A 23,088-nucleotide genomic window follows, 5' to 3' on the forward strand; every position below is an offset into this window, starting at 1 on the left:
ATAGGGCAGTTTCGCTGCAGCTGCTACTGCTTCAGTTTTGTTCCAGAGCTGAACAAACTACATTACAGGGCTTATTTAAGGGATTAGATAAAGCAATCCCTGGAAAATCTGCAACATTAAGAGTCTTAAATGTAGCTAAGGAGGTTTTGCAGGCATACGCTGGTCACATAACAAATACTTCTGGGACCTCTAATGAAGTATGGCTGTGGTAAATGGACATGAGGGAGGGATGAGTCATTTCAGTAGGGAACTGAGAGATCCTAGCTATCAGAAGCTGAGATGGTTAAGTTTTCAACTCGGATCACATATGTCTGTGGGGAGTAGTGTAGATGTTTGTGAATATATAGCAGGTATTATTGTATCAATTATTTAAAGTGACATTCACCTTTTTACTTCATGTTCGTCATTTCTTCCTTTTTTTGGTGGAAATTTTGGTAAATTTAGATGTTTTGGTTTGCAGGTTTTGCCAGGTCACTCATATCTTAAGGAATAAACGAGTTGAAGGATATGTTGATAGAATAAGGCCATATGCTGGTACAGTGAAGTTGAACGAAGCAAGAATGGTATGATTTATTAGGCCAGGTAACCCATTTCCATGCTGTAACATCCTGCATATACCAAAGCATTTGAAACATCTGAAATTTGAGTACCATGTTTCATAGAGTTTCCAACTATGTGGAAGGTATAGGGAGATTTCCGACATTGGTAGAAGGATCTAAGTTACGTGGTAAGATTAGAGGAGCTTAGATTTCTGTCCTTCGAACTGGGAGGGTTAATGAAAAATTTAAGAGATGTTCAACTTTATAAAAGGTTTGAAAAAAGCAGTTTCCATCGCCAGGCGCATTGATAACTTATTAATATCATCAAAGGCAGCTGCATAAGAACCAGAAGGAGTTTATTTTTGTGCAGTGTGTTATGATCAGGAATTCTTTGCCTAAAAAGATAATGGAATCAGATTTAAAACTAACTTTTAGAACGGTATGTAATGTATTTGCAATTGGAACATTTGCAGGTCTGTGGGGAAAGTGCTAGAGAGCGATGCTGTTTGGGTAGATCAACCACAGTCTCGGTGTGTTGAACCTTATTTTACTGTAAGATAACTGTAACCATTCACACTCTGGATTACACTAACACTGGTTTCACTTCTAATTCCTCAGATGAGCAGGAAGCTTTAAAGTCCATTATGAAGGACCTGGTTGCCCTGCAAATGGGACGAAGGAGCCGAATGAGCGGCTATGACAGCGTGAAGAGTAAAGCCAGTGTCCATGCCAACAAGCAGGTGAGAGCTCATTGAAATGGGTCATTTGTAAAAGGTTTGACATTAAATACCTTCTTTGGGATTTTGCAAAGTCACATCTCATTAATGCACAACATTGCATTTTGTTGCAGAATGATGTCCGAATAAAGTTTGAACATAATGGTGAAAGAAGGTACGTGATAACATAACGTCAATGATGAAGCCATGTTTACAAAAAACATTGAAAATTTTCATTCATTATAAATAGCTGAAAATGAAGGAATCTTTAGGGGGCAGTGACCATAATATTATAGAATTAATTCTGCAATTTGAGGAGGTGGAATCTGATATAATGGTACTACAGTTGAATAAGGACAACTACAGAGGCATGAGGGAGGAGCTAAGCAGAATTGACTGGGAGAGGAGCCTAGCAGGAAAGACAGTGCACAGCAATGACAGGCGTTTCTGGGAGTAATCTGGGGGAGATGCAGCAACAATTCATCCGTAGGCAAATGAAGCATACTAATGGGAGGATGAGGCAACCATGACTGACCAAGGAAATCAGGTAGGCATAAAAGCAAAAGAGAAAGCATATAGTGTAGCATTGGGGATTGGGAAGCCTACAAAGACCAACAGAGGACAACGAAGAAAGAAATAAGGAAGGCGAAGATTAACCATGAGGGTAAGCTAGCTGGTAATATTAGGAAAGACCGCAAGAGTTTATTTAGATTTGTAAAGGGCAAAAGAGAGGCAAAATTGGACACTGGGCTAATGGAAAATGACACTGGAGAAGTAGTAATGGGGAGCAAAGAAATGAGGGAAGAACTGAATAAGTACTTGGTGTCAGTCTTCACATTGTGAAGGCATGAGTAATATCCCAAAAATTCAAGAGAGTTGGTGGGCAGAGATGAGTACGATGGCCATCGCCAAGGAGAATGTGCCAGAAAAACTGAAAGGTCTGAAAGTGGATCAACCACCTGCACCAGAGGGCTACAACCCAGAGTTCTGAAACAGAGAGCTGAAAGAAGCTGGAGGCTTTAGTAGTGATCTTTCAGGCATCACGGGAGCCAGAGAGGGTCCGAGAGGGCTGGGAAATCACCTTTAGCCCCTCTGTTAAGGAGGGAGTAAGGCAAAACATGGGAACTTATAGGCTGCTTAGCCTGACCTCCATTGTTAGTAAGATTTTGGAGTCCATTGTGAAGAATGAGGTTTTTGAGTACTTGGAAGTGCATGGTAAAATAAGACAAAGTCAGCATGGTTTCATCAAGGGGAGTCATGCCTGAGAAATCTATTCGAATTCTTTGAGGAGGTAATGAGCAGGTTAGATCAAGGAGAGCTAATGCATATTATCTATCTGGGCTTCCAGAGGCATTTGATAAGATGCCCCACAGGAAGCTGCTCTGTAAGATAAGGGCCTATGATGTTAGAAGGAGAACCTGAGGACGGTAGATGCTGGAGATACAGTGTCAAAAAGTGTGTTGCTGGAAAAGCACAGCAGGTTAGGCAGCATCTGAAGAGCAGGAAAGTCAACATTTTGGGAGTGATGAAAGCCTTATTAAAGCATCTACTCTCCTGCACCTCGAATGGAGAAAGTGAGGTCTGCAGATGCTGGAGTATCTTCATTCCTGATGAAGGGCCTGAGCCCGAAACGTCGAATTTCCTGTTCCTTGGATGCTGCCTGACCTGCTGCGCATTTTCAGCTCTGCACCTCGAATGCACCTGACCTGCTGTGCTTTTACAGCACTGTACTTTTTGACCCATGGTGTTAGAGCCAAGGTACTGGCATGGATAGAAGGCAGAGAGTGGGGATAAAAGAGTCCTTCTCAGGATTGCAGCCGGTGACTAATAGTGCTCTATTAATGATCGAGCTGAAGGAACTGAGGGCATTCTGACCAAGTTTGCAAATGATACAAAGACTAGTCCAAGATTCTCTTAATGTAAACTTGCAGGATGAATCAGTAGTTAGGAAGGTAAGTACAATGCTATCACTCATCTCAAGAGGACTAGAATATAAAAGCAGAGATGTACTTCTGAGGCTTTGTCAGACCACATTTAGAGGATTGTGAGCAATTTTGGGCCCCATACCTCAGAAAGGTAGTATTGAGGAGACTGGGAGGCTGCAGAAAGATTTAGAGAAGTAAGGAGAGTGGGCAAAGAAGTGGCAGATGAAATACAGGGTGAGAAAGTGTTAGGTCATACACCTTGTTATGAAGAATAGAGGCATCAACTATTTTCTACATGAGGAAAAAAAATCAGAACTCTTGAGAGTCCTAGTCCAAGATTCTCTGAAGGTAAACTTGCAGGATGAATCAGTAGTTAGGAAGGAAAATACAATGCTATCACTCATCTCAAGAGGACTAGAATATAAAAGCAGAGATGTACTTCTGAGGCTTTGTCAGACCACATTTAAATATTGTGAGCAATTTTGAACCCCATACCTCAGAAAGGATGTACTAGTCCTGGAGAAGGCCCAGAGAACGTTCATGAGAATGGTCCCAGGAATAAAAGGATTAACATATAAGGAACGTTTGAGGACTCTGGGTCCACACTTGCTGGAGTTTAGAAGAATGAGGGGGCATCTGATTGAAACTGACATAATACCGAAAGAGTGGGCATTGGGAAGATATTTCCATTGGTAGGAGAGACAGCCTTTGACTAAAGGAAAGACCCCTTAGAATGGAGATAAGGAGAAACATGTTCAGCCAGGGTGATGACTCTATGGAATCCATTGCTAGAAAAGGCTGTGGAGGCTAGGTCATTAAGTATAATTAAAACAGATAAGTTCTTGATTGCCAAAGGGATTAAATGCTACAGGGAGAAAATTGGGAAATGGGGATGAAAAACCCATCAGCCATGATAAAATGGCAGAGCAGACTTGATGGGTTTAATGGCTTAATTTCTGCTCCCATGCCTTATGGTCTTATTTGTGCAGTTCTGCAGCAGTGACCTCACCTTGTTGATCTTTAACATAGTGATGTGTGTTACTGAGATTAGATTGCTATTTTCTGTTTATTGCAGTTAGTTGACCAGGATCCAAACAATCTGCAAGTGAATGTAGATAGCTTGAGTGAGTGAGCAAACATTTGGCAAATGAAATGTAATGTGGGGAAAAAAGTGACAGGAAGAACATAGAAACAAAATAACATTTAAATAGAGAGAAACTAAGTAGTCCTGTGGTTGAGAGATCTAGGTGTACAAAATCTAGTGTGCAGGCATAGCAAATAATTAGGAAGGCAAGCAGGATGCTGATCTTTTATGAGAGGGAATAGAATCCCAAAGTAGATAAGCCATGATACAATCACACAATATGTTGATAAAATTATACCTAGGATACTGCATGTCGTTTTAGTCTCCCTGTTTAAAAAGAAATGTACTTACGCTGGAGACAGTTCAGATTAGGTTCACTCTGTAGAAGAACTAGTGATGATTTTACTGAGCCTTTAAGACTTGACAAAATAAAGGCTGCTTCTCATGTGCATGCATGTGGGCGGGGGGGGGGGGGGGGCGGAATTTGGAACGACATCAAGAATCTCTTCTGAGGGTCATGAATCTTGAGTCACTGAATATATTCAAAACTGAAGACTGATTCAAGTTGTGGGGAACAGGCAAGCAAATATAACTGGGACCGAGATCAGATGAACCATGATCATTGAATGGCTTTTGGGATTGTATCGCCTATCCCTGCAATTCCATATGAGATTCAGTTGGAGTTTTGGAGCAGTCAGCCTGGTGTGTAATTTTGGAAGTGAGGCCAGTTCCTGTGCTGTTGTGACGTCATTGGCCGAATGGCAATGCAGCTTTCACACTTACTTGTGCTCTCACCCTCTGGCTCATTTTAGTTCTGGTGTTGGATTTGGTGCAACAGTATTTTTAGTCCAGCTAGGCTGCCTTCCTTGCAAAGTGAATAGGGGAGGGTTTGAGGTTAATTACTATGGCACCTGCCTCTGTGCTCTTCAGTACTTAATAAAGAAAATGAGCTTGATTTTTTAAATAAAAGCCATTTCGCTTAATGTAATTAGCAGCAAGGATAATTTTGATTTTAAACTGCCTCTGCAACCTGCAGCTTCACCTTAGCTTTGCTGGACACGAGAAGTGCAAATGCGTTCTTTGTATCTAGCATTACTTAGGCATTAATGATGGTGAAATACATCATCCTGTTATTGTCGACTATTAATTTAATCGCTGGGTGCATGCACCTTCCTCTTACATGGGAAAAACTCAGAAGGAGCAGCACAAACTCTGCAATTAGGGAGCAGGAGCTCCATTTATTTCACATGGTTGAAAGACTATGGGGTGCACCTACAAGATATCCCTTTCTTGCAAGTACATTGCCATCAGATGCTGTCATTGAAAACTCACTTTATTCTCTGGAAGGCTTGGAATCTTTATAATCCCCTTCATAGTTTTTTTAAAAAACTATGAAAGGTGCACGATATCCAGGCATTAAAACTGACTGCTCAGTCAATCAAGCTCACTCATGGAAACTGAAGTGGTAGATTTATTCATGGGGCTAAGGGCTAGGATTCCAGGTCACCCTATAAGATAGTAGTCCAGCCGTTCAGCTGGCACCAGATAAGCAGGCATTTGGAAAACACACTGATGTTCCACATTGATCACCTGCATGATTTAAAGCCATCTCTGGGAACATCCTTGCACAGAATTGGAGGCTCCCGCGGTTTAGCTGTAGTAATCTGTGTCGAAGCCCCATGAGGAAAGCATGCATACTCCACCATAGGACAGAAAGACACACTTGCAATGATGTGGACTTCAAATCGGTTTTGATTTGAGCACTTCTTATATGCTGGTGAATTTCTATAGAAAAGGGACACCTGGCTGACTTTTTAATTCTGTTCCTTTGTCTGTATTTGCCTTACCGTTTATTTGCTTTTTAGCTTGTTTCCCTGACTGTGGGTAAATTTATAAAGCTGAGCAGATTTTTCAATTCCAACCACTACTCATTTTTCCTTTCTTTTCAGAAAGATAGACCCAGTTTGCTTTCTGGCCTGTGTATCCTTGATTCTGGCTGGGAGCCTCTCAATGATACTGTACAGAGGGATGAAAAATTCTGACATGTCCCATAGGAAAATGTTATAGTCCTAATTTCTTACCCCAAGTGTTCCATGATTATTGATAGATTGCTTTTGAATAAATAGACTGTTTGCAGATGTCATCCAGGGCCTGGACTGAAAGGGTCCATTGCAGCTCATTACTCTCTAAGTCACTGGGCCATATAACTTACCTGCAAACTTTTGAAAACTTTACAAGAGGTGCAAGCATTTAGGATCCAGTGTTTTTAAATTATAAATGTTGTAATCTGGAGTTGAAGCTAATATTTATTTTCAGAGTGGAGCAGTGAGAGTCTCATTAGCCCCTTTGGGTATCAGCAAGACCTTTCCACCTGCTTACTTGCCCATTGATTGATTGATTGATTGACATTGGAACATTCTTCTAGAACATAGAACATAGAAAGATACAGCGCAGTACAGGCCCTTCGGCCCTCCATGTTGCGCCGACCGAATCCTACCTAACCTACACTAGCCCAATAACTTCCAAATGCCTATCCAATGCCCGCTTAAATGACCATAAAGAAGGCGAGTTCACCACTGCTACTGGCAGGGCATTCCATGAACACTCAACCCGCTATTGACAGTCACTGAAAATTCAGTTCCAACAATTCCGTGTTTTGCTGTCAGCTGAAAATCAGATGCAGCATTGTATCCGATAGGGATTCGAAGATTCTCGTTCTGTTTGAAAGATTGTGGATTGAAGTCCCAGTGTGTGTCTTGAACAGTTTAGGCCGCCACTCTAATGCCACTAAGGGAGTGCTGTATCTTTGGAATGAAATGTTAAATTCTCCTTTCAGATAGATGTGAGAGATCACACATGATTCACAAGAACTCTTTCAATGTCTTTGTTGATCATACAGTCCAATTAACATGGAACATCTTATTCATTGTTGTGTGCCAATTTACACAAAGCTAACGGCATTGCTTTGTTTGAAAAATTTGGATCGAAGTTGACCAGATCAATTTTTTAAGCCTGTTCCTGCAGAGTTGATGTTTATGGACATTTGCCAGTAAGATCAGATAAAGCTAATTGTGGAATTTCTTATCTGCAGTTGAAACAAGACAGCTTCTTAACTAACATCTGCCAAAAAAACGATCTGGTGCTTGGTGTACTGACCCCAGATTGGCATTGTGTAGGTACTAGAAATGAGTTTTTTTGTCACTAATCTTAATCCTTGGTTTACAGTTTTCTTCAACAGGATGTGAAGTTTAGTGTGTGCTGTGAATCTGTTCCTTGTTAATATTCTTAGTCAACAGCGATTGATTTGACTTTTAATGATGCAGGGGTAAACTAATTCTTAATTTTAACTTCACTTTCAAAGTATGTAAAATTAACCACAATGTAGAGAGGGAAAATGTGCAAAGGCAAGATTGTATAAAGGAAAAGGAAGGACAGAGGTAAGAACATAATGTATAAAGAAGCATAGCAACACTGCAGCAGTAACACTGCATGTGCAAGTTCATAATCACTTGTGTTCATTTCACATCTTAGTTGTTCATACATGGGTCTCATGTATGGGTCTCATACATGAGACCAGCATTTGTTTCTGTCCTGAATTGCTTTGGTGGCATTAGTGAGCCACTGTCCTGAATAGCTTTTGTCCATGTGACTAGGAGAGAGTTCCAGGTCTTTAATAAGCAAAAGAGATGGAATGGTAATATGTTTCTAAATCGGAAGGGCGCTTGTCTTGGGGGACATGTGGTGGTGTTCTAATATGTCTACTGCCTTCTCTTTTGGCTGATGTGGTTTGTGGGTTTAGAAGATGCTGTCAGAGAAGACTTCATGAATCACTACAGTGTGTCTTCTAAATGGTACATAAAAATGGTGATTGAGGATGTGAATGTTTAAGATGGGCATGATACAAATGTGGAGAAAATGGTGTCCAAATTACCAAACAACCCTAAATCAGTTTGGAGACTAAGGAAAGTACAAGAAATATCTAGCACATTGAGAAGTAACAATTGGAATTTGATGTCAATAAAAGTGAAATGGTATATTTTGATTTTAAAATATGTCAAAGCAATGGTAATGCTTTAGGGAAGGCTATATGATGTGGACGGGAAGAGGAATTTGAGAGTTTGTAGTAGTGAGACAGCTAAAACATCAAGTGGGGAAGGTCATTAAAAGCTAAGTCTACACTAGCTTTTATACCTAGAGGTATAGAAGGTTAAAGTTGGGATGTAATGGGAAATCTTAATGACACTACATTTAGAACTCCATACTGTAAAACACTAGAGTCAACAGAAAGGAAACAGTGCAGTTTAATTGAAGTGCTGTATATAATACAGTTCTGAAGAGACTCATATTCTACTGAAAGCATCATTTCTCCATCCACAGATACTGACAGACTAGGTGAATTTTCCAGCTTATTGTTATTCCTTGCAATTGTCTATTTCTCCAGTGTTTAGTTTTTAATCTCCCAGGATGCAGCTGCTCATGAGGACAAGAAAAAAATGAGGCTGATTTTGTTGGAACAGCAGAGAAAATGGAAGGGTTTGTTAGAGACGTTTCAAATTATGAGGAGATTGACTGTAGTAGATTGAAACTAATCAAGGGCTTTAGGACCTAGGTATAAAATTAAATCTAACCGATTTAGGACAGAACAGAGGAAGAAAAAAGATGTTATGTTACATAAAGGTTTGAGTCTGTGGGATGCACTACCCAAGTTACTGAATGTCCAGAGAACAATATCAACATAAGGTAGAATTGAAGCCAAGTGCTGAAGGAACTCAACAGGTTTGGTCGCATCTATAGAGAGAGAGAAATAGTTAAGTTTTGCGTCCTCCTCAGAGTTGCAGGCTCATTTAGGGTCATATATGGGGCTGAAGGAAAGATTAAAGAGTCCAAAAAATTGAAACTGCAGCTTTTGTTGAAAGTAAATACCAGTGCAGACTAGCTAACAGCAAAGTACTGTGGATGCTGCAGGTCCGAAATAACACCAAAGTTCTAGAGAAACTCAGCAAGTCTGATAATATCTTGGAGAGAGGAACAGCATTAATGTTTTGAATCGAATATGACTTTTACTCAGAACTGGCCATTTGGGCTGAATGGTCTATCTTTATTGTTTATGTTTGATTAGGCTAATACTATTGTAATATTGAAAGTCTTGATAAATGATTAAGAATCTTTTCACAGAATGAATAATTAGGGTAAGTAATGCATTGCTTGGAAGTGTGGAGGAGACGGTAAATTGAGGATGTTTGATTAGATAAAAATATTGTGCAAAGGTATGGGGCGAAGCAGAAGATTGTCAGTGAATAATAATACTCATTTAAAGAGCTTTTGCAGACACAGCGGGTTGAATGGTTCCCTCTGCACTGTTACACTTCTGTCATTTTGTAATAAATAAGGCAAGAGTTAGTAAATTTCAACATTGATAAGTTATGGGTCTTAAGAGGCTGATTTACATCTAAAATTTGCAGAGTGGTTGGAATTTACACTAAGGATTTTGGTTTGATTGACTTTGGGAATCAAATTGGGAAATGTTCCCAATTATTGCAGTGACTTGTATTCAAATTCAGTGAAAAATGATTAAATTTGAAGACGACAGTAAACTAGTTGCAGCAGTTGATGCTGAAGAGAGTTCAATTACAGACTGAATTAGGCAAAATCTGTCAGTCGCTAAACAATGATAACTAATCAAGGTTTGCATAAAGGTTTGTAGCCCTGGTGCCAGTTGCCGTAGTTATCGGTGTGTTCACTCAGCTGGGAAGTTGATTTGCAGATTTTCCTCCCCTTTCTAGATGACATCCTGAATGTGTGGAGCCTCCAAGTGAAGCGCTGCTGTACTGCATCTTCTGGAATTTATTTTGTTCTGTTCTTGCTGTTGCTGGTTCCAGTTGTTCATTGCAGTGGTAGCTATATTGGGTCTAGGTCAATGTTTTATTGATTGAGTCCACAGATGAGTGCCATGCTTCTAGAAACTCTCTGGCTGTCCTCTGTTTGGCTTGGTGCAAGTGAGGATTGCAGATGCTGGAGATTAGAGTCAAGATTAGAGTGGTGCTGGAAATGCACAGCAGGTCAGGCAGCATCCGAGGAGCAGGAGCCCTTCATCAGGAATGAGGCTGGGTGCCTCACGGGTGGAGAGATAAATGGGGAGGAGTGGGGCTGGGGAGAAGGTAGTTGAGCATGCAATAGGTGGATGGGGGAAGGGGTAAAAGTAATAGGTCAGAAGGGAGGGTGGAGCAGATAAGTGGGAAGGAAGATTGACAGGTAGGGCAGATCATGAGGGTGGTGATGCTGGAAGTTTGGAACTGGGGTAAGGTGGAGGGAGGGGAAATGAGGAGATTGGTGAAGTCCACATTGATGCCCTGGGATTGAAGGGTTTCGAGGCAGAAGATGAGGCGTTCTTCCTCCAGGTATCAGGTGGTGTGGGAGTGGCGATGGAGGCGGCCAAGGACCTGCATGTCCTCAGCAGAGTGGGAGGGGGGAGTTGAAATGTTTGGCCACGGGGTGGTGGGGTTGATTAGTGCGGGTGTCATGAAGATCTTCCATGAAGAGCTTTGCGAGAAGGTGTCTAGTCTCCCCAATGTCAAGCACCACTCTAATCTTGACTGTCTTTGGCTTGACCAATATTGTTTTGTTGTCCCAGTCGTATTTGTGGTCCCTGTCATCTCTGCGTATGGCTATCGGGGACGACTGGCTGTGGTGTTTACTGGCTAGTTGCTGTTCAAGGATGCAGGTTGGTAGTTGTCTTCCTGTTGTATATAGTGTTTTGTGCAGTCTTCGCTTGGAATCTTGTAAACTATGTCCTTGCACGTAATGGGTATTGGTTCTTTTGTTCTGGTGAGTTGTTGTCTGAGCATGGCTGTTGGTTTATGTAATAAATTCGAGTACTTGGAGAAGTCTAGCTGTTAGTTTCAAGGCTTCTTTTATATAAATAAGTGGGAAATGCTCAGGTGGTAGGGCAGCACCTGTGGAGAGACAAATTAATGTGTCTGGTCCATCAGCTTTAATGAAAGGACATCAACCTGCTACATTTTTGACTCTTTGAGAATTATATACAGTCTGTTTTTCTCATCCTTCAAGGATGCAGTATCTTTCTGCATCACTTTTGGCATGTTGTACTAGAGCAGGAAAATTTCAAAAGACTGATCGACCTTTAAGACAGGAGTTTTTTGCAGGCACTATGAACTCCTGCCTTCCAGTTGCTTTCAACCTTCACAATTTAACTTCCGTAATGCAGCAACAATATAGATGTGAATTAAAGCCCTGTCTGTAATCTACTGTTTCAATCATAAGCATATTGGCAGGATTCACTGCAATCTATGATATTCTCACTTTCTGGGTGAAGAAAGATGAATGCATAAGAAATGTACACTGTGTGTTATTTTAGTGAGATGTTACTTTATTCATTCGGCTTCAGAAAGTACATTTCAAAACTTTTCAAATTAGCCATTACAGAAAACAGTTTTTTTTCCCCCTTCTGTTGAGCAATTTGTAATTGGATGTGGCACTCTAGTTGCTTCACATCTCATTTAATACACGTTCAGTCACCAGCATACTGCCTGAGGGGTACGATAAGTTACCAGTCTTTTGGCATGATATAGCTGAAAGACCTTAGACAGTGGCTGCTCTGCACTGCACCTTTATGGTGACTGCCAAAGCTGTAGTGTGTCTGCTCGCACACAGACCTGGAATATGGAATGTGTCAGTCTGCAGCACTCTTTGCACTGGAATGTCAGCAAGTTTCTGGCCGATCTAATGCCGAATGCCCTTCTCACCTGCAGCCAGCTTTTTTCTACTGTTTGCCTATGTTGTTACAGCACACTGAGCTAGTGCTATCGCGTTGCATAATTGAAAATATTTGACTATTGTTATCAGGAAATACAGCATCATGAAGCACTGTCCTACAGGCTAGAAAATCCCAGGTTTGATTTTCTGATAAATAGGCTGACTTCAGCCATGAAAGCGTTTGGATTGTTACAACTTAGCTGAACAAGTTCTGAGCTGGAGCATGTGTGTTGTTATAATGTGCTTGATGGTTGGATGAACGTGATTTTGAGCTTATTAACGATGCCCCTGATGGCTTTCGAACCCATCAGCAAGATGGTTAGTGAGCAGCCAGTGGCTGTGGGTACATTCATCATCAAGAAGCTGAATGCCTTCAGAATTGAGGGATGGAATTAACATTTAAGTCAGAGACCCTGGTCATTTTGTAGTAAACAAGACATGTATAACCTGACTTGAATACTCAAATGTGTAATATTAAAAGTTGTATAAATTTTCTTGCAATATTTCTTTACTTTGTAATTCAGCATGAAGTTTTACCAAAACATGCAGACTGATGCTGCAAATGTTTTCATATGAAAGAATGTTTAGTTTGCAGTTTCTTAGTGACTTGATTCAATATGATTCTGTGCCAAGTCTCAGAAATACTTAAGTTGGAAAATAGCCTGATTCGCTTTCACAATTGCTTTGTATGTAATTGTGGGACAGACCAGATCATTTAGAGAAAAAAAAGTTGGACGATAGCACAAAGATTGCACAGTGACTGTTGCTTTTAACTGTCCACTGTGAAGTTGGGTGATAAGTCTTCATTGCAGCAGTGATTGTGAAAAGTTTGAAAAAGGCACTGTGGTTTGTGTACGCTTGCCAGTACCTGACCACAGAAATGAAAGATAGATGGAAGTGACTGGGGCTCAGGAGCATAATAATAAAAAAAACTGGAAAACGAAGCTCAGCATTGAGTAGCACATGATCTGTGTGGAGCAGTTCAGGGGTCATCGTGAAATATGTAGTAAGTCCCTAACTTTCAATACAGTGGCATGAGTTAATTGTAAATTCTGCAAGGCCTTGATTGCCATTTGAAATGTCAAAGCAAATTGCTTGGAAAGGAAAAAAAATTAAAATTTGGGATGTTTGCTAATTTAAACCTGTGCTTTGTTAATTTCCTTGTATGGTAAAAATACCCAGGAGAGAACCTCTAGTCAGTAAGTTAAGCTGTGTGGTGTTACTGAGCCATGCTGGTCTGAAGGTTTAAATTCCTGTCCGCATTGTGTTCATCGCTCACACTCGAATTCACTGCCCTATACTGGCTCCTGTCCCAGTGCTGCTTCAAATGTAACATTCTAATGTGTGTCCTGATTGCTGCCCCCAGTCACCGCATTGCTTTGCCTTTCCCTGCCTCTGTAATGTTGTACAACACCTCTTCCATTTCAGCCTCTTGCTGAAAGCTTGAGCTCCTTTGGCCCAGATGTCTGTTATATTAAAGGTGCAGTTATAGAAATACAAGTTCGTGATTTATGTTTTTGATTTCAAGCTTAACGATAGGATAGTTAACAGGTAGCTATGGAATAGGGAAGGAGACAAAGTTTTAGGATTTGCAAATGCTGGTGAGAATCTGATCAGATTGAGCTCGTGTGGTAAGTTCAAGTCTGTTCCCATTTGAATGAACAATTCATGGTTTATTGAAGATAAAGGGAAGAAGGTGAGGGCGGACATATTACTGGAATGTTTCAGAGCCAAACTTCATGGTTCTGATCCATGTGGTATGATCTCAATTTGGCATAGTTGTTTTCACAAATATAGATATTCTTAGAGTAAAGGAATGGTTAACCCTTTACCTTACCTTTCCCTGAAACTCTTTCACTGTATCCCTTTTTCCACACCTTGTTCTGCTTGTACTTGTGTGACAGGAAATTACCTCTCGGGGACGTCTACCCAGAAGTAAGAATGTGTCATCACCAACAACAGAATAAAATTCTGGATGAGAATAGATCAATAAGGAAGCTAGACCCTAAGACATGGGGAGCAGAAGTAGTTGTTTGGCCCATTGACCCTGCTCTGCCATTCATTGCTCATCTGATAGTCCTCAACCTTGAGATTATACCTTCTGGTCCTCGACACTCACTCAAGGAAAAACAATCTCTCTGCAACTAACCTGTCAAATTCCTTAAGAATTTGTATATCATTGCATAAATAACTGCCCTGTAATCTCTCATACCCTTTTGCATTGTAAGCACAAGTATCCCCTTTCCAGAGCCCTCTTCTCTCCCCTCGATATAATTTCATGCCCTCGCTACAGCCCTAGTTATTCAATTTGCTAGGACACTTGTTCCAGTGCAGTTCAAATGAAGCTTTAACAGCTCTCATCTAACCCAGTACTGCATTGACGCTCATTGAGAGAACAAAGAATATTACAGCATTGCCCTCCTCCCACAAAAATAAAATCTTTGAACCATGGATTTAAACTCTTGCGTTGTTCATAGTAGTTGAAGTAATGACCCTCAGAATCAGGCATTTTCTGGACATGGAGGAGAAAGTGAGGACTGCAGATGCTGGAGATCAGAGCTGAAAATGTGTTGCTGGAAAAGCGCAGCAGGTCAGGCAGCATCCAAGGAGCAGGAGATTCGACGTTTCGGGCATAAGCCCTTCTTCAGGAATCTTAAATGATTCCTGAAGAAGGGCTTATGCCCGAAACGTCGAATCGCCTGTTCCTTGGATGCTGCCTGACCTGCTGTGCTTTTCCAGCAACACATTTTTCAGCTCATTTTCTGGACATGGGCTTCATTGATATGAGGAAGAGCATCTATTGTGGGCACTTCTTCAGATAGTGGATTCTGTACTTTGATTGTATTTTGATTGCTATCAGTTGGGATTTTAGTTCAGCTTTCACTTTGAGATAGGCAGTAAGAAGGTCTTATACTGCACCGAAGTAAAAAGCTCATAATTACAATGGAAGCAACACAGGTGCTTCAGGCTATACATTTTTACCCCAGAATTGGAGAGATGGTGGAGAGTGTGCATGGTATGAGACCTGGGGCTCACTCTGTACACCATGGAACTCTCTGGTAATTAAACATTAGCATGAACATATCTCAAATCTTCAGCAGTTCTCCTGCCATATGTGTTTTGCTTCCTGACAATACTACTTCTGATGTACGTTTCTCTGTAACATTCACCTGTCATTTGAGAAACTAACTGTTATATATATCCTGCACTTTCTGTTAATTTGTAACTTCCAGGATTTGCATCTTTTTTAAGTTCTGTAGGAAATTAATAGTCTGATCATGCTAATAATGTGAAAAGAGACAGATATGCATTATTTACAAAGTCAGGTGTTAGGTTCAAAGGTAGTCTGATGGTTTAGGCCGTTCCAAATCCAATGATCAACCTTTCGGTTTGGCATCTTGTGCTGCTCCCTTGTTTTAGACTCTTGCACCTGACAACATTCTCCTTTGACATTGAATTCAACAGGATTTTATTTTCTTGTGTTTTTCTCAAAATAGTTCTGCAACTCTTCCTTTCCTCTAGTGGTAACAACTGCTCTGTCTCCTAAAGAAAACTTTGTAATTCTTTCCATCAACGACTAAAATAATAGTTGTAAAGAATGTCTTGGTAGAGTTGTTGGTCCTTACCTCTGCAATATGAATTAGAACATGAAACCTGCTGTCTGTTAGTGTAGCCTACATCTGATGATTAATATTGATCATGGTAGCCCACTGGTGGCTATGTGGGATGTCTATCTATGGAAGACTCTTATGGTGTGAGGTGACATTTTCAATAAATGATAGAAATGATCTATCTGACTGCTTAAAAAGACAGAATTTCTAGTTTCTCCCTTTCTTGTCAAGTCTCCTGAAATATGTTGTCACCTCACACTTCTGTTTAAGTTTCTCTCTTCTCCCAACCCATTTTCCCTCTCCTTTTTTTCCCTGCTTGGTGAAATAAGTATTGAGATACTTATGGGCGGCACGGTGGCACAGTGGTTAGCACTGCTGCCTCACAGCGCCGGAGACCCGGGTTCAATTCCCGACTCAGGCGACTGACTGTGTGGAGTTTGCACATTCTCCCCGTGTCTGCGTGGGTTTCCTCCGGGTGCTCCGGTTTCCTCCCACAGTCCAAAGATGTGCGGGTTAGGTGAATTGACCATGCTAAATTGCCCATAGTGTTAGGTAAGGGGTAAATGTAGGGGTATGGGTGGGTTGCGCTTCGGCGGGTCGGTGTGGACTTGTTGGGCCGAAGGGCCTGTTTCCACACTGTAAGTCTAAAAAAAAATACATGTGTCCAAAACTGAGTGAGTACCAGTCGGGTGTTATTTTTGATATTTTGTACAATTTCAATTGTTTCTGTTAACAATTGAGTACATATTTTGAAATAAACATATTTAGAAATGTAGAAGAGAAGGCTGTCTTTCTAAACGATTTAATGTCGTTCAGGTGCCCCCCGTGTCACAAAGTTGTTGTGAGCGCAGTTGCGGAATGGAAGCTCTGCATCTCATCCATGCAGAATTCTTAATCCTGCCTCACAGCTGCCAGGAAATGCTGGACATGAAACAAACTATGGGTATGACCTGTGATTTGTTTGTGTTTTTCTTTGTCCTCATTAACAGAATCATACAGTTTAGCCGTCCAGTTAAGTATGAGGAACTGCATCAGAAAGTCAAGACCGTGTTTGGGCAGCTAATGGATTTAAACTACACTAACAATGAGGTAAGTGTTCGAGACTTTAAACTGCTTTTATTTAGGGAATTTAGTCTGTCTGCTTGGCTCTCCACGTCCCTTTTGAAGTTACCACTTCCCCTGCACCCTCAACTTTCTGGAACTTTCTGCATTTTGCCCAAGATCTCATAAGAATCATTTCTGTTACGATGGGGGTTTCCAAATGTTTTCTCATTGGATTTCCTTTTCAATGTCACAAAAATGTGACCCCTCAATGAGAATAGTAAAAGCAGGGAGTGGGTATGCCTGTAAGAGGAGGGGTGGGGACTAGGGAGTGCTGAGACTTTTGCTGTTGCAGAAATCTTGAGATTTAGTCCTTTAGGCTATGCCCACAAGTTGAAAATATGCGGAGATCTGCCTTTACTCCGTGTAAGCTCCATGGCAGCCATCACTGCCATGGACCTTATGATTCCAAATTTCGGTTTAGCAATCCCATTTAGGAAATCCTGTGCTATGAACATAGAGAAGTACAACACAGAACAGGCCTTTTGGCCATGATGATGTGCCGAGGATTAATCCTAATGTAAAATAAAGTAACTTAACCTATGCACCTCTCAACTCACTGCTATCCATGTGCATATCCGGCAGTCGCTTAAATGTCCCTAATGACTCTGCTTCCACCACCACCGCTGGCAACACATTCCATGCATTCACAACTCTCTGCGTAAAGAACCTTCCTCTGACGTCCCCTCTATACCTTTCTCCTAATATCTTAAAACTATGACCCCTCATACCAGTCAATCCTGCTCAGGGGAAATGTCTCTGGCTATTGACTCTATCCATGCCTCTCATTATCTTGTATACCTTGATCGAGTCGCCTCTCTTCCTCCTCCTCTCCAGACAGAAAAATCCGAGCTTAGTCAACCTCTCTTCATAAGGCAAGCCCTCCAGTCTAGGCAGCATCCTGGTAAACCTTCTTTACACCCTCTCCAAAGCCTCTGTATTTTTCCTATAGTAAGCGATCAGAACTGGATACATTATTCCAATTGTGGTCGCACCAGGGACTTGTAGAGCTGTAGCAAAACCTCGCGGCTTTTAAACTTGTTCCCCCTGTTAATGAAAGCCAAAACACCATATGCTTTCTTAACAACCCTATCCACTTGGGTGGCCACATTGAGGGATCTATGTACTTGCACACCAAGATCCCTCTGTTCCTCCACACTGCTAAGAATCCTGTCTTTAATCCTATATTCAACATTCGGGTTCGACCTTCCAAAAGGCATCACTTTGCATATATCCAGATTGAACTCCATCTTCCATTTCTCAGCCCAGCTCTGCATCATGTCTATGTCGCGCTGCAGCCTGCAATAGTCCTTGATACTATCAACGGCACTTCCAACCTTTGTGTCATCTGCAAATTTACTAACCCACCCCTCAACCTTCTCATCCAAGTTATTTATTAAAACTGCAAAGAGCAGAGGCCCAAGAACAGAGCCCTGCGGGACACCACTGAACCTCCAGGCAGAATACTTTCCATCTACAACCACTGTCTGCCTTCTGTCAGCCAACCAATTCTGAATCCAGATAGCCAAATCTCCCTGTATCCCATACCTCCTGCCTTTATGAATGAATCTACCATAAGGAACCTTATCAAATGCCTTGCTGAAGTCCATATACATCACATTTACTGCTCGACCTTCATCAACCTGTCTTGTCACCTCCTCAAAGAACTCAATAAGATTTGTGAGGCATGACCTGCCCCTCATGAAGCCATGCTGACTACCTTTAATCATGCAATGCTTTTCCAAATAGTCATAAATCCTATCCCTCAGAATTCTTTCCAAAACCTTGCTGAGCACTGATGTAAGACTGACTGGTCTGTAATTGCTTGGGATTTCCCTATTACCCTTCTTGAAAAGAGGAACAACATTCGCCTCCTTCCAATCCGACTCCCATGGAGAGTGAGGAGGCAAAGATCCTCGCCAGCAGCTTAACAACCTCCTTTGTTGCTTCCCGGAGCAGCCGAACATAAATCTGGTCTGGTCCTGGGGACTTATCAATCTTAATGTTTTCCAAAATTTCCAGCACATCAACTTCATCACTCTTGGCCTGGTCAAGCCTGTATCACAGTCCCTCAAAGTTCGCATTCACAACAAGGTCCCTTGGTGAAAACCAAAGCAGAAGACTCATTTAGGGCTTCCCCTATCTGCTCAGGCTCCACACCCGAGTTGCATACACTATCCCTGATCGACCCTACCTTCTCCCTGATCGTTGTCTTATCCCTCTTATATGAGTAAAATGCCTTTGGATTCTCCCTGATCCTTCATGCCAAGCCTTTTTTGTGCACTCTCCTGGCTCTCCTCAGTCCATTTCTGAGCTCCTTTCTAGCTAGCCTGTAATCCGCTAAAGCTGTGGTGGATCCTTGCTTCCTCCACCTTATGTAAGCTGCTGCCTTTCTTTTGACGAGAAGCTCCTCTGTTCTTGTCATCCAAGGTTCCTTAATCTTACCCCTTCTTAGCTGTCTCAGAGGAACAAATTTGTGCATCACTCGCAACAACTGCTCCTTAAACAGTCTGTATATGTCTGCTGTACCCTTTCTGTGGAACAATTGCTCCCAGCCTGTACTTCACAACTCCTGTCTGATAGCGTCATAATTTCTTTTTCCCCAATTAAATATCTTCCCTCGGTAACTGCTCCTTTCACTCTCCAAGGCTATGATAAATGTGAGGCAGTTGTGGTCACTGTCACCAAAGTGCTCTCCCACCACAAGATCTGACACCTGTCCTGGCTCATTGCTGAGCACCAAATCCAAAATGGCCTCTCTCATTGTCAGCCTGTCTACATACAGAGTAAGGAGAAACCCTCCTGAACGCATCTGACAAAAACGGCTCCACCCAAACTGTCTGCACTAAGGAGGTTCCAGTCGATATTGGGAAAGTTGAAGTCACCCATAACAACAACCCTGCTACATCTGCATTTTTCCAAAATCTGCCAGCCTATGAGTTCTTCAACCACTCAACTGCTGTTAGGGTGTCTGTAGAAAACCTATAATGAGGTGACTGCTCCCTTGCTGTTCCTAACTTCCACCCATACTGACTCAGTAGACAAACCTTCCTCAACAACCTTCGTTTCTGTAGCTGTGATGCAATCTCTGATTAGCAATGCTACACCTCCTCCTCTTTTTCCACCCTCCCTGTTCTTTTTAAATGTTCTAAACCCTGGAACATCTAGCAGCCATTCCTGCCCCTGTGAAACCCATGTCTCCGTTATGGCCACAGCATCATAGCCCCAAGTATGAACTAGGCTATTTGCTCTCTCAGCCTCCTTAAAATTAAGAGTTTGCCATCGAGGCACTCATCAGCTTCTCACTTTGCTCATGAGTTAGTCCCATTCTCTGAAGTTGCCATCGTTCACTGCCCCCCCCCCCACACACACACACACACTCACTCATGTATAAAGCAAATCTTTGATACTTCAACATGCTATGCCAAGATTGCTCTGTTATGTTGTGCTTTCTTTGACAGAATTGAATAAGACATTGTAACTTGACTATATGTTCACCTCACCTATTCCCCTGGAGTCCTTTCAATCCAGTTTACAACCAAATGGTAGTTTTTACAACACTTTGGTCAAGGTTGTCCATGATACCTTGTAAAACTTCAGCCAAAGTGACTTCTCCTCAGTTCCTCTACTGCCTTTAGCTATTATTCACCACACAATTCTCTATTGACTCACCTCCACAAACCTGCACCACTCTCATAGCCCACTCCTTCCTATCTCAGCACACCCACCGCATCTCAAAAAAAGGTTTGCTGTATATTCATCTGCATCCTTCCTGACCTCCTTTATGATCTGCACACTAACATTCCATAGCATTTTCTTAAATTTTAAGATCTACTTTTATGTGTGTGTCAGACGCATAACCTTTTTATTTCTCCTTGCAGTTCTTGATTCCAGGGCAGCTGGTACTTCATTGGATTTCCTGTCAACAAGACATCCAATGATGAGTCCTGTATTTGAACTTTGTCTGTTGTAGTACCTGTGTACCTTTAGTGCTGATACCAATAGCCCTCCCTGGCTCAGGTTTAGGGGAGTAACTAAATGCCTGTTTGAGCCCAAGTTGAACTTTGGCCCCTAAGTCTGATTGACCATCGATGCTTAATGCATACTACTGCTGTCTCAAAATCTGCTGAGCACTTTCAAGCAAGGACCTTGTAGCACAGATGTCTGTCTTCAGAACTAAAACCTTGCATTAGACTATTGGCTAGTGAGCTGAAACAGCTGCACCCACCAATCCCACTGCTCCGTTGCTGAATACTTCAACACCCCCTCCCACTCCGTCAAGAACGTGCAAGTCCTGGGCTGCCTTTACCACCAAGCGTTACCACCCAATGCCTGGAGGAAGAACGTCTCCTATTCCACCTTGGGACCCTGCAACCACCCTGTTCCCTTTGACCTATCACCTTCTCACTGACCTTCAGCCGCCTATCACTTTCCCAGCTACGCCACCAATCCCCACCCCATTCCTATTTATTTCTTAGCCCCAACCCACAAGCCTCATTCCTGATGAAGGGCTTATGCCCGAAACATCAGTTCTCCTCCTCGGATGCTGTCTGACCTGCTGTGCTTTTCCAGCACCTACTCTCAGCTAGTGAGCTGAAACTGCCAATAAGAACATAATGAATTATTTTTGTACTTTGCAGTGCTACAGCAAAGATGAAGGTGGCATCAGGGTAGGGTTATTAATTGTTTCAAGATGCATAGTCACTGAGGTGTTTCTTCTGTGGTCAACATATTCCTGGAGGCAATTACAGTTATATATGCAAGAAAATATAGATAATCCATAGCTTTCTTTCAGTTGTATAATGAATGTTAATGTATAACAAGAAAACTGCAGCTGCAAAAGTGTCCACACAGTAAATCAGGAATTATATCGGTTTGGCTGGGCTGCAGTCCAGACTCTACCCTTGGCCTTTAAGATTCCGTTGCATCAGCAATCCAATTATTCACCTGATGGGTAGAAATTGAATTGTGGAGAATTTCCTATACCTTACTGTAACCAATGAGATTTCAACTTCTGATTGCCATGTTTAGACTACTTCATCAAGCATATGTAGATTAAATCTATATGTTTAATACTAAAATGGAGATTTCCTTGAAGGAAAAGTAATGTTGGCAACCTCGCTGTGTCTGGCCTTGTGAGCCAGAAACCTCCAGCCAATGCTAAAGCCTTGAGCTGCACTGTCAATTTTACTGTTTACTACATACATGGCAATTTGTTGCTTGATAAGGAAGCCCAGGGATTTGTGAAAATCAATTTAAAATATACAACTGCATTTTTTTCATCCACTTCTGGGGGAAAAAAAAGCATAAAAATAATGAGATTTTAGATAAGTGATGTACTTTGGCACTTTGACTCCAATTTATTTATGTTACTAGTTATCACATTTAATTGTGGAATTGCTTGCATTTTGTAGTTCTTTGTTTGATTGTGCTTTTCTGCTTGTCATCAGCTATTAATTCCATTGCGAAGCCAGGATGATCTTGACAAAGCTGTTGATTTGCTGGATCGAAACTTTAACATGAAGAGCTTGAAAATCTTGCTGGTAGCTCAGGAGAAAAACCACGTAAGTGTTAACATTTCTTGGTCCTCAAGGTGAACAGTTTGTCTCGGGAGCACCTGGTTCCTTAAATAAATAAAAGCAGGAAACAATTGTGCGAGTCAGGAATCTGGAATGTTGGGCAGTAACTTGAGTAGCAAGCAGTTCTCTCTTTGAATTTTTTTCATATAACTTTGGGTAACCATTTCAGGTTAGCATTACAAAATTCTTTATTGTAAGTTTCTCAGAGCCTCATAGGGAGGGAAGGAGAAGGGAATGTAGCGGACTGGCATAACTAGGCAACCACAGTTATTTGCAGAGGAAGCAATGTGGCAGAACCTTTAAAGCATGGCTACCTGATTTCCTTAAGCTTGTTTTAGTTCAGTCTGTAGGCTAATTCTGAGTGACCCTTCTGCTGAACAAGAAACAAACAGAAGCATGCAGGTTTCTGTCTTTCAGATCATTCTATTCAAGGAAAGTTCATATGCTATTTTATTGTCCTTATTCTTGGTTAATGAGTGCGGAAGCTAGAAAAGAATGATTCAGCATGGAATGCACGTTTTCCTTACATTTAAATTCTCAGTCACCACCACCTTGCATGCTCAGTTAGGCTGTTTGGCATGCTGATACACAAAGGTTGATGTGCAATGTTCTATTTTAAATCACCCAGTATTAAATGTGAACCCGGTGTGAAGGTGAATTGCGTTTCTTATTGATTGGGGTACCACAACTTGATGTTATCAGCTAGTGTGAGTGCCACTGTTGAAAGGCATGGCGCTAGAAAAGCACAGCAGGTCCAAGG

At 41.6% G+C, this 23,088-nt stretch overlaps 1 protein-coding gene across 1 annotated transcript in view; it reads left to right on the forward strand.

Moving 5' to 3' along the window:
• map3k3 (mitogen-activated protein kinase kinase kinase 3) overlaps positions 1 to 23,088 on the forward strand; it is a 154,376-nt gene that overhangs the window by 36,747 nt on the left and 94,541 nt on the right. Inside the window, exons 3-6 of the mRNA XM_060849071.1 lie at positions 1,158 to 1,279; positions 1,390 to 1,430; positions 16,638 to 16,737; positions 22,200 to 22,313. Of these exons, the coding sequence (XP_060705054.1) occupies positions 1,158 to 1,279; positions 1,390 to 1,430; positions 16,638 to 16,737; positions 22,200 to 22,313 (377 nt within the window). The remainder of the gene's footprint in view (positions 1 to 1,157; positions 1,280 to 1,389; positions 1,431 to 16,637; positions 16,738 to 22,199; positions 22,314 to 23,088) is intronic.

Source organism: Hemiscyllium ocellatum, chromosome 32, assembly GCF_020745735.1.
Source record: "Hemiscyllium ocellatum isolate sHemOce1 chromosome 32, sHemOce1.pat.X.cur, whole genome shotgun sequence".
NCBI classification, from domain to species: Eukaryota; Metazoa; Chordata; class Chondrichthyes; order Orectolobiformes; family Hemiscylliidae; genus Hemiscyllium; species Hemiscyllium ocellatum.